General features: G+C 37.4%; 1 protein-coding gene across 6 annotated transcripts in view; it reads left to right on the top strand.

Annotated features, from left to right (window-relative positions):
* Positions 1-12,493, top strand: part of LOC136879228 (serine/threonine-protein kinase dyf-5) — a 243,609-nt gene that overhangs the window by 46,516 nt on the left and 184,600 nt on the right. For all 6 annotated transcript variants that reach the window (XM_068228783.1, XM_067153032.2, XM_068228780.1 and 3 more), the window contains exons 2-3: positions 3,380-3,536; positions 8,474-8,528. In XM_068228783.1, the coding sequence (XP_068084884.1) occupies positions 3,430-3,536; positions 8,474-8,528 (162 nt within the window). In that variant the 5' untranslated portion in view covers positions 3,380-3,429. The remainder of the gene's footprint in view (positions 1-3,379; positions 3,537-8,473; positions 8,529-12,493) is intronic.

Genomic DNA, 12,493 nt, shown 5'->3' with positions numbered 1-12,493 from the left:
CCATCATTGAACCACAGTTAGAGAAGGAGCAATATGGATTCAGAAGTAACAGATCAACAATGGATTTAATTTTTAGCACGTGCATGCTGATGAAAAAGTATTGGGAGAAAGGCAAGAACCTGGTCATTGTATTTCTGGATGTAGAAAAGGCCTATGATAGTGTTATAGGAGATAAGATCTGGGAGTGCCTGAGGAAAAGAAATGTGCCTGAAGGACTGGTAAGAAAAATTCAGATGTTGTACAAAGACTGTACTATTACAAGATATTAGAATCATTCCGTATTGACGGTTTTCACTTTACAAAGGTGAAAAATGAGAGTATCCTCCTAATTCAATACAATAAATATTCCGTCATTAGACGCAGTAAACAAATTCAAACATGTTTCGGCTCGTTTGAGCCATCTTCAGTGAAAAATGAGGGGAGATTTGAAATAATTTACATAATATAAGTTGAAAAAATGCTAAAAAACATAATGAAGGAGCAAATGAAAAAACAAACAAAAGAGAGCCTAGACGGAAACAAAATTAGCATAAATATACAATATTTACATCAATATGCAGAGCAAAAAACAACTCACTGCGACAAAATTGAGTGAAAAGGTGTTAATTTAAAATAATAATTGAAACTAAAAACTGTGTTAACCTAAGAAAACAAAGGAATGAAAAAACAAATGATGCAGACGGAAATGAACAATAGTAGCACATGGTGAGGTTGTGGACCTCATAGTTTACTAAATATTGTTTAGTAACAATAACAAAACAGGTTGAAATCACTGTCGAAAATCATCCTTGTAGAAACCCATCACTTTAAATTGGTCAGGAGGGGAGCGGGAGCAAACATTTTTGAGAAACCAAGCCTGTTATGACGTGCAGGCGAAAAGCCTGTGACAAGGAAAAAACACCAATGAAATTTAAAGCTTTAGAAACAACAGTATTCTCAAAATCTTCTCAATCTAGCGGTCCCTTTCTTGATTATTTTTTCATAATGTTGGCTGGTGTCTTGCCTTATTATAAAGGGTCGGAAGGGCCACGATATAAAATTGAGAAGCTGTGTTAGATAAAGACCTCAAGATCTTGCGTTACGAGCAAAAAGGCACCTTGCTCAACGTTCTCGAGAGCATCCACATCGATTTAGATCAGATTATGAACCCCTCTCACAATTTAAATGAAGTCAGTGAGAAAAAGAACATTCTACTTGAAACATTCATTCCATATATTTGTCGGAATTTCCATAACACAAACAAACCCCACCTCCATCTCTCCAACTCACCACCACTCCCCCCTCCTCACACCAGCCCTGGACCACCCCTTCCATCCTAGCAAACACAGTCGAACCAACAATAGACTCGATCACGCGAACGAGACCGTTATTTTGAGAGGCCAGGCCATTTGAGAGGACAACCACCTGCTAAACACCGTAAGTTTAAGCTTTCTTCACACCCATTCTACACTTTTTACTTATCACCCCACGTTTCTCACACAACCTCATTTTTCCATTGCAGATTAGAGCTTCATTGACGGTTTCCGCTAGATCACTTACAGTTTACTATGCATCTGTCTTCTGCCTAACACAGCTTCTCAATTTTATATCGTGGCCCTTCCGACCCTTTATAATAAGGCAAGACACCAGCCAACATTATGAAAAAATAATCAAGAAAGGGACCGCTAGATTGAGAAGATTTTGAGAATACTGTTGTTTCTAAAGCTTTAAATTTCATTGGTGTTTTTTCCTTGTCACAGGCTTTTCGCCTGCACGTCATATCAGGCTTGGTTTCTCAAAAATGTTTGCTCCCGCTCTCCTCCTGGCCAATTTAAAGTGATGGGTTTCTACAAGGATGATTTTCGACAGTGATTTCAACCTGTTTTATTGTTGTTACTAAACAATATTTAGTAAACTATGAGGTCCACAACCTCACCATGTGCTACTATTGTTCATTTCCGTCTGCATCATTTGTTTTTTCATTCCTTTGTTTTCTTAGGTTAACACAGTTTTTAGTTTCAATTATTATTTTAAATTAACACCTTTTCACTGAATTTTGTCGCAGTGAGTTGTTTTTTGCTCCGCATATTGATGTAAATATTGTATATTTGTGCTAATTTTGTTTCCGTCTAGGCTCTCTTTTGTTTGTTTTTTCATTTGCTCCTTCATTATGTTTTTTAGCATTTTTTCAACTTATATTATGTAAATTATTTCAAATCTCTCCTCATTTTTCACTGAAGATGGCTCAAACGAGCCGAAACATGTTTGAATTTATTTACTCCGTCTAATGACGGAATATTTATTGTATTGAATTAGGAGGATACTCTCATTTTTCACCTTTGTAAAGTGAAGACTGTACTAGCTGTGTACAAATTAGGGAAGGTCAATCATCATGGTTTGAGACCAAGAGTGGATTTCAACAAGGAAGTGCACTGTTGCCACTACTGTTCATCACTGTTATGAACAATATAATGAAGAACGTCAACGAAAAGTTAGGTGAACTGAATGAAGTGGCCTTTGCTGATGATATCATGATTTGGGGAGAAACAGAAGAGGAAGTACAGACCAGACTCAACATATGGAAATCCAAGTTTCAGGAATATAACCTCAACATCAGCGAGACAAATATAGTGGTGATGGCAGTCAGCAGAGAAGGACGTCCAGCAAGTGTAAAAGTAGGAGACCACCAACTAGAGTGTGTGGATAGTTTTCCTTACTTTGGAAGTGTAATCTCCAGTGATAATTTGGCCAGAAAGGAAATTACAAACAGAGTGCAAAAGGGATCAGAATTCTACCAAGTAAGAACACTTTTATGGGATGACATGATTCCAAAACAGGCCAAACACATGATGTTTAACAGCTATTTCATACCAGTATTGAAAGTGGAAGAGTTTCATTAACAGTACCCAGAAAACTGGAACTGTACGATGATGACGACGACGACGACGATGATGATGATGATGATGATGATGATAAGTGTGAAATTTCACACTTGGTACCGCTACCATTAAGTGTAAGAGCCCCGTCCTAAATGTTGTGTCTTTCCTTCCCGACCTCAAAGGAGGAGTGGGATGGAGTCTACACATGTGTATGCAGCTCTTGTGCAGAGCGAGCTGTACCTGCCCCTGAAGTTACAACACCTCATAGCAGCCGTAAATATAATGATAAATGAGTGATTCAAACTGAATTGTTAACCAGACAGCGAGTCCATTTAATCTGTTACAAACAGAACCCTATATTTCAATTTAAGAATGTTTTTGAGTGCTATAACTCTGAGGTAAATAAATACAAAACTGTTGCAATTAGAAACACTTTAACCATGTACATGTTTGGACAATCCAGTTTATGCTAATTTCGATACTTATCATATAATGAGATGAATCACCCTGTTTATTTACAGATGTTACCTGTCTGAAGCTTTTAGAAGGCACTAATTAGTGCCCTGACTAAATGAAGATGAACCGCTACATAACCCTCAACCAGCTGGGAGACGGCACCTATGGCTCTGTCATGTTGGGCCAGCGGGTCGATACCGGGGAGAAGGTGGCCATCAAAAGGTTTGTCACTTGACCACAACACCACTTTCATGGACTTAGCCATGCACTTATGAACTACCAACCTTCCAACTTACACTGTTGACAGTCCTGATTTACTAGGGTTTTTGATTTTCACATCTGACAACTTCCAGGACTGTACAGTATCTTAGTTCAGTTACATTATTTTGGACCAAAGCTTAAAGGAGAGAAAGAAGTGCGACAAGTGCCACGCATGAGCAGTTGCAATTTTGGGGTTATAGTAGCTCTCTCTTATGAAAGGTGATTAGCAGCTTTGTTCTGAAACCCCATTTCTCATATTAGCTGCAACATCATAGTGATTTAAAAAAGCCATCTTTGTAGACCGAAGATATTATAATGGTGGTGTTCGTGCAAAGTGTTGTACGTTAAAATTGTAGTTTTTCGGGAAAGGGAAAAAAACTTTTTTTCTTGGTTCTGTTCACTTACTTTGAAACTTAAAATACTATCACAAAAACACATCTTTCAAAAGGTATTATCATTTTATAACTGATAACTAAGATTTTGATTTTTGTGAACTTACAATGATTTATATTTCATTTATTCACTGAGTTTCACTTATGACATGACATTTTGCAAACTAAAATAGTTGCTAATAAATTACTTTATTAATTAAATTTTCTACCTTTCTAAAAATTAGAATTATTATTATTAGGTAAATGTGATTAAAAGGAGGGGAAGAAGTGTGTGAAAGATAGGACAAATCACCAAAACAAATTTTAAATAAAATGCCACAGTTTCAATAACAGTACAGAATTTTGTTTTAAGTGTTGAATATAGTAATTCACAATATATTATAAGAAAAATAACAATCTTCAGTTTATCCTTATCTCTATAGGAATGATAATTTTAGTGGAGCAAGGCTGATGCTTGCAGTTTTTCAGTCTTCTGTCACTGCTTCAGTTCAGTCCTTCATTTTAAAAGGAGACTGTGAATTGTTACACTCATGAGCTACCTGGTAGGTTGCTGTAGAAGTTGTGGTAGTCTTCAATGTCTATAAGTCCTCAAATCTCTTTATTTTTATTTTAGGAGGAGACTGGTACATAGGACATTAACTTTTAAAAGCCCCATTTTTTTTCTTTTTGGACATAACACTCAGTTGTCTTCAATCTTCAAGTGTTGCCTTGTACTCGATATATCCCAATGGCAAAGTATCCAAAAGCTCGAACATCAGTCGCCAAGTGGTCACCCTTTTTCGATCCTGGTCGTATACTGCTATGGTAGCCATTCGAGAGGCAGTAAAAATCAGTGAATTTAAGATGCACAACATTGTAAGGCTTTGGTTTCATTCTAGCTTCCTTTGTAGCTTTCACATAGTCATCAGGGATGTAACAATCTCCCCCTCCCCAAGTTTCTCTCAAGCTTTGGACAGAGTCCACATCTATCTGTATGTGATCTACTTTCTAAATAACTATTGCTCACATTTCTGTTTACAAATTCATTTGTCAAAAATTTAATGAGAATGGAACAAAATATTTCACTGTCTAAATTCCCATTTCCCATGTGCCATTAGTAACATTAAACTTCTGCATCTTTCATACTGTATATAGTATAGCTATGCAGCTTTAGCTTGGTCTTGTAATAAGCTGATGATGAATTTATTCTTGGGCACACAAAAGAGCTTGAACATCTTCAGTGTATACATTATTCACAGCTTCTTCCTTATCTATCTGTGTCTGAAGCCGTCAAGATTCCTTTCGCTTCTGGTGAGCCGGGTACTCTTTGGATGAAACAGTACCTAGATGGCATTTTATGCGTAGTTCACACTGATCTTTTTAGGCTGATAAAGTCCAGTCCCAACACTTGTGCAACTCATTGGCTGAATGGTCAGCGTTGAGGCCTTCGGTTCAGAGGGTACCGGGTTTGATTACCGGCCAGGTCGGGGATTTTAATCGCCTCTTTTTAATTCTTCTGGCCCCGGGGACTGGTTGTTTGTGTTTGTCCCAACACTTTCCTCTTCATATTTAGACAACACACTACACTATCAACCACCACAGAAACATGCAATAGTGATTGCATCCCTCCATATAGGTTTAGCGTCAGGAAGGGCATCCGACCGTAAAACAGGGCCAGATCCACATGTGCAACACAGTTCGCACCCACGACCCCACAGGTGTGGTAAAAGCAGTAGAAAAAGAAGAAGAAGAAGATGAAAAGTCTAGTGTTCAACTTGTGAGCAAAGATATGAATATCAGAGGAGCCAAACACTTCCCATCAAAAATGCTGCAGGAGCATCTTTTTTGCAGCTGCAGGGTGTGACTAGTGTCATGAAGATGGACAACGCTTGATGATAACATTCCTCGTCACTTGTTCTGAATTGCCCTTCATAGATATTGAAGAGTCCAATTGTATTAGGCTGCAGCGATGGTCATGCCTCGTTCCACGAATTCCACCAACAGAACTCCCTTTTGGTCCCAGAACACAGTAGCCATACACTTTCTGATAGAGAAAGTTTGCTTGCACTTCTTTGGTTTACTCGGGGAGTGTGAATGCATCCAGTGTTTGGATTGCGCTTGTTTCTTCATTTACAAAATGGACCCATGTCTTGTCTCCTGTGACAGTTTTGTTAAAAAAAAATCTCCTTCAGCATGATAGCGCTGGAGAAAGGTTAAGGCGGTGCCCATTCGCTGTATTTTATGAAGGGGAGACAGCATCTTAGGAGTCCATCTCGCACAGAGTTTGCAGTACTGAAATCTCTCACTCACGATGGTATCGAAAGCTGACCTTGAAATGTTGAAAAATGAATCACTCAGTGCAAAAATTGTGAACTGATGATTTTCTCGACCTGATCCACTCGTTTATACACTAACCGCCTGCATCATGAATATCTGTACATCCTGCTTCAAAGATGCTGCACCATTGCCGCACTTTGCTGTCACTCATGAAAGTTTCACCGTACACATTACTCATTTGTTCATGAATTTCAGCTACATTGCAGCCCTCAGCATGAAGAAATCGAATGCACTTCACACTTGACAGGAGACTTTATTGTTCTAGGCATGTTTACATGCTCTCTGTGCGTTCAGAACTGACAAGTGCGACGTGATGCAGTTGACGGGCATACTAGAGACACTGCGCAACACTTCATCGGATTCTCACTGTGGTTTTAATTTCGCGACCGATCGGATCCTGAAAAAAAGTAGCCCTCATATATTGAATAGCGCTGTTCTATGATTAGGAATTCATTGTCTGTATTTATTGTGTTCTGTTTGACTTCTGAAAGGATTCTATCTATTGTGGGTACTATTTGTTGCTGGTAAAGTACATTTACCATTGATTGGATTATATGTTGATAAAAATTGTCGTTTTTGTGGATTTTGTAACCTTTCTGCTATTTCTTTGTTGGTATTTCATAATGTGAGATGTCTTGTGGAATGATGGTTTTTACTGTTGTTCTGGGTACTCCTGTTGCTTAACTATACCTGTTATTGGGGATTGGCTTCCTGTATCTTTAAACTATTTAAACACATTCTGAATAATGTAAGTAGCTTGTTTATGGACGGGGTGACTTTTGTGAAGAGCATTTGCTGTTATGTGCTTGTTTATTACTAAATTGCTTGCAGTTTATTATGTGAAGAGGATTCCTCCCACAGGCATTATATATTTTATTGGCTGCCACAAATTTTCCAGTCATTACTGCGGGGCCATTCACTACCGGCAAAGTGGATCCTGCAAAGTCGCCTCACCATGCACTCAAAATGCATATTGTACAGAAGTGTCTTCCTGTTCTTATCCTATCTGTTGGTTGAAAAGAATGTAAATGGAGAGTAATTAACCCATTCCTGTAATTTGATGAGCTGTGGTTTCGGGGAATGTTTTGGCGCATGAATCAAATAACGAGCTCAGCTCGCAATGACGCAGTGCCCGATTTATCTTCGTATATTAGATTCCCTTTGCAATATAAGCTCTCATATTAGACACTGTAAGGAACAAGAGGCATGTACTGTTGGTAAACAATGCTGTATGTATTTCTGTGTGACACTAGGGTTGTTGAACAATAGTTTATTTCATCGGTATTCAGTGTTCATTAAGCAGTAGATCTGCTAATGACGAGAGTTTGAAAGCGCTTGTAGACAGTGTTCTAGATGGCGATTTTGGCAATAATGACATTTTGGAAAAATGTATCCGAGTTCGAGGGTAGTGATAGCAACAGTAAAGTTTACTTGAGTGTGAAGAGGATCGAAGAAAGTGAGAGTGAAAGTGCCGCGCCACGTCCTTCCAAACATACGCGACTGGTGACACAAAAGAACCTTAATGATTGAAAATTGGAGGAAAAAGACAATAATCCTGATATGTTTATAAATATATCCATTTTGTAAGTACAGCGGTGTTTCACAAATACGGAAAATTTAGAGTCCACCCACCATCCGAACCTAGGATGTTTCTAGAGTACATGGATCTGTTCTTTTTGAAATTATTTTAAATGAAACATTTGTACCATAGCCAGCCAGGTCAGGACCACCCTTGTAGTGTGACTGCTGCCTGGGAGGCTGATTACCTTGGATCGAGTAGGGGTATTTCAGTTGCCTTGACAAAGAATACTGTAATGTATTCGAAACGTCAGCAAACTGTACGTGATGTACTGACAACAGCAACAACAACACGGTTCAACCCGGAAAATAAAATAAATAATTCTACACACCGTGGAAGCTTCACCTCTATAGAAGTTGATGTATAGTTCTTTTTTTTTGTTTTGTTTTACATTTTCATGTTTAATTGAACTGTTAAGGTTAACCATGAAAATACATTTTTCATTGTTCTTTAGAAATTCTGCTATTTGATTCAATTATTATTGATTTAACTGTTATTTCTTCTCTTTCCGGTACCATACTTTCCAGATACATGTTGACCCTCTTCCTGTCCAGTACAGTGTGTGTGTCCATGTCTTCTTCGAATTATTAAGGCTTTCATTAATTTTTCAGGATGAAGAGGAAGTACTATTCATGGGATGAAGCAATGAATCTTCGAGAAGTCAAGGTGAAAATGTTCTTTGATCTGCTATTTATCTATTTATTTACTTCTTTCTTTCTTTCTTTCTTTCTTGTTTGTTTATAAGTAGAGCCCGGATTTCCATGCAAATGCATATTTTTAAATAAGCTAGTTACACTTCTCAAACTTCACAAATATTCGTTTTATGGCTTAACTATTCCAAATAACCGTTCTTTTTCCGTGCATGTTTGCATGTTTTGGCCTTTTTAGGAGAAAATTAAAGCATAATGCATATTCTGAAGATTTTGGATTTAATACCAAATATTTGAACATTTAATATTGCATAATATGATTTTTCTTCTGATTTCGACCCATATATAATGTTAACTTGCATGATAGTGCCTTTTGTGAATGTTGGTGTGCAGAATTTGGAAACATTTTTCCACGTTATACAGTATGTCTATTGCTGAGGGACGGAGAGAATATATTCCTGGCATCGTACGTGACAACCAAAGTTGATACATACGGTAGAGGACCTATACTTCAATTAAGCCAACACTTTCTTATGTGTTGCTTGAGTAAACATTGACGGAAGCCGGAAGGCCCCACGTCGATCTCTGTACTTCTTACGAATAAGGTGTCCTAGTTATACATTGCTATAAATTAAACCTTAAACTCTGCATTACTCATTGACGGTTAATTTTTTCATCTATGTTAGACGAACGAAACAAAGCTAGTGTCACACTTCTGTGACACCACGTTACTGAGATAGCAGCTTACAAACCTTGGTTTTGCACAGAACCCTCTTCCGTTGTTACCTGGAATTTCCTAGCTGGAACTCTCATTCGTCAACATCTTTGTTGAGGACATTCAAAAGTGTCTGAAATCATCGCACGGAGAAGTAGCTGCGGCAGCTAGAGATAGGTCGAACAAAGTGATCCATTCAAACCCTGACTTTGAATTCAACTTATATAAGCCGTATTGTGGTGAAAATGCAGAAGATGTACACTTTGACCTCTTTTTTTTCCCCCCAAATATCTTCATTTAAGTACGCACTTGTCACTTCTTGTGACGTAGAAAGATCATTTTCTGTGTTTAACAATATGCTGACGGATAAACGGATGAGCTTATATCAAGACAATTTGGAGATATTACGGTAGTTGTTGTACAATGTTTCAAAGGGAACTGAATTTTGATAGTGCATATTTTCCAGTTTATTGTGCATGTTTTTCCATATGATAGTGCATGAACACATGCATATTTTGAAATTTGATAGTGCGTGGAAATCCGGGCTCTATTTATAGGTCACTATACTTATACAATATTCATAATTTTTTTTTTTCAATCTGCTTTACGTTGCATCAACACAGGTAGGTCTTATGGCGACGATGGTATAGGAAAGGACTGGGAGTGGGAAGGATGTGACCATGGCCTTAAGTAAGGTACAGTGCCTAGTATGAAAATGGGAAACCACGGACAACCATTTTCAGGGCTGCCGACAGTGGGGTTTGAACCCACTATCTCCTGAATGCAAGCTGATAGCTACATATTGTCCCTGTACTAGGTCTGCCGGCGAACAAGAGACACCCCAAGGGTGCTCAGTTCAACAGGACCGTTGACTTAATAAATGCAAGTGGCAGGATTGACATAAGGTTCGGAAAATAAGAACGTTTTAAGTATAGAGAACATATCACACTTTTATTCAAGTAAAATAAAATATTTGCCATCCTGACATCTATGATGATGAAAATGATCGGTACGTTACGTTAATTACTACTGATCTTGATGTGACAAAAAAAAAATACAAACAAACAGGATGGTACACGTAACTTAGTTTCCCTACTATTCTAACAGAGTATTGAAGTTAACATTACTTTTTTTTTCTGTTTGAAAACGTTCATTTAGTAATTTAAAATTTAATGGATTAGAAAAATGAGTTCTTGCGTAGAATTCCTCAAACAATCTGGAAAAATGTATTCATTTTAATAAAGTGTATAATAGAAAATATCCAAGATTAGTTAGTTTACTACCTTGACAAAAAATATGAGTGAAATTCTGTTCATCAAAAATTTTGTTAACATCTAAATGAAAATTTGAATTTGCCTTTGTTTTCTGAAAGTTAATTCGAGACGTCGAGTATATCTGTTCACGTCTTCCCACTTATCTCCTCGTGAGAACTAATAACAAAACTTATTATCGCTTGGTCATTATATGAACAAAGATTAGCATTATGACTCCTCGGAAAAATCAATAAATAGAAAAATATATTTCCTCAACGTGGAAATCCTGTCCACACAATGAATTAACATCATCAAAGTGTCACACATCACCACAACTCAAATGCACAGAAAATAAATGTCTTAACACTAGGAAATCTCTAAATCTACGACTAGCTACTAAAAAATGCTAAAGAAAGCAATATCTACAATATTTACACCTCACATTTAGGTGTTAATCAATATCACCACTCTCCCATTAGCTCGTTTCAACATATTAAAAGGTAAAGTCTCCACGTGAGTACGAAATACGATATTGAAAAGTGAGCTCGCCTGGTTCCGAACTGTAACGTTATTAGGATATTCAATTGAGGATCTATTTTCCAGACTTAAGGTCCTCCAGTAAGATTTACACGTACCTTAACCCTGACAGTAACACCATACGTTTTTCTGACGTGTTGTGCGAATGAATGCCATCTATTCCTCTTAAGGAGGGGAGAGTTATCCCCTCCACCACCTCTATTCCTTGTTCATTCCATATGGTAACTTTAAATAATAGGCTTTGAGTGACACGTCTTCGAAACGTGTGGTGTAACTAAAGCGATATTTATAGACATGTTACTGTCAGGGTTAAACTTAGAATTACTGACTTTCATGAGCATTATTAGGATATTATCCTGAATCATGGAGTATGACGATCAACATGGACTTATCCTTATCATCGGAAGACATTACTACATTAACTACACCTTGTACAATCTCGAAGATTCAGTATTTCCATTATACCATGACCAACATCATGTATAAAAATATCACTACATTAACACGTGAAAATTCAATTTCACAAAGACTCATATCGTACATACCAATTCCACATAAATTACACGTACAGTACAACATCATAACAACGACCATAACTCATCGTAACCACTCATCATGCAATGTGTAGTCATGAAAATTATAAGACCCTGTCATCGTCCTAAGACAAGTCTTATCCCCATTAAATTTGTCTCGATGATTAAATAAATCCATATACTCGATTTGGAATTACTATCCTGATGACATGCTATCATAGACTCGAGGTACGAGTAAAAGTCCAATTTATTATGAAAATGTTAAAAATATTGGGAAAATATCACCTCGATAAATATTCATCTGACACAGATTAACTCACTATCATAATGAAATTCGTACTATGAGAAAGGATGGTTCTGATAACACATAGATAACTTCAACTGATCCATCATCTTCGAACTCAACAACACGTGGTCGTGAATTAAGCAAGTATGCAAATTAAGCTACAAGTCGTATCTCGCATATAAGAAATAACCAGTGAAATACCATGAAAAATAAATCAACTAGATATTATAGACCAAATCTAAAGAAAGATTAAGAGTAGAAATAAGACGTCGATTTAACTTATCTTGTTGTCTTCACATCGAAGTTCTGGGTCCTCAATCACACGTTCTAAGGCGGAAGCCCTTTCATCTCACTGCTGCCGACGCTGGTCAGTGGGCTTAGAATTCACGGTGGAATGGGTGAAGTTTCTGGCACGAACTTCCATCTTCTGGCGATGATAATGTAGAGGTCCTCTTCCACGTTTACACTCTCGGAAGATTGCTGAAACTTGTACCAAATGAATTAAGAGAAATCCGGAACACACTCTTGCAATTTATGATGAAAAGGAAACGTACAGTTAAGATTTTTCTGCCATTTCGACGTCTGTTTGTATCACTAATTAAGGTCGTAGGTTTGCACAATTCGAAGAAAGCGTCGAACACAGGAATGAGTCCACTG

The sequence above is a fragment of the Anabrus simplex genome, chromosome 8, assembly GCF_040414725.1.
Source record: "Anabrus simplex isolate iqAnaSimp1 chromosome 8, ASM4041472v1, whole genome shotgun sequence".
In the NCBI taxonomy this organism is placed as follows: domain Eukaryota; kingdom Metazoa; phylum Arthropoda; class Insecta; order Orthoptera; family Tettigoniidae; genus Anabrus; species Anabrus simplex.
This window is presented reverse-complemented; position numbering and strand designations above follow the sequence as displayed.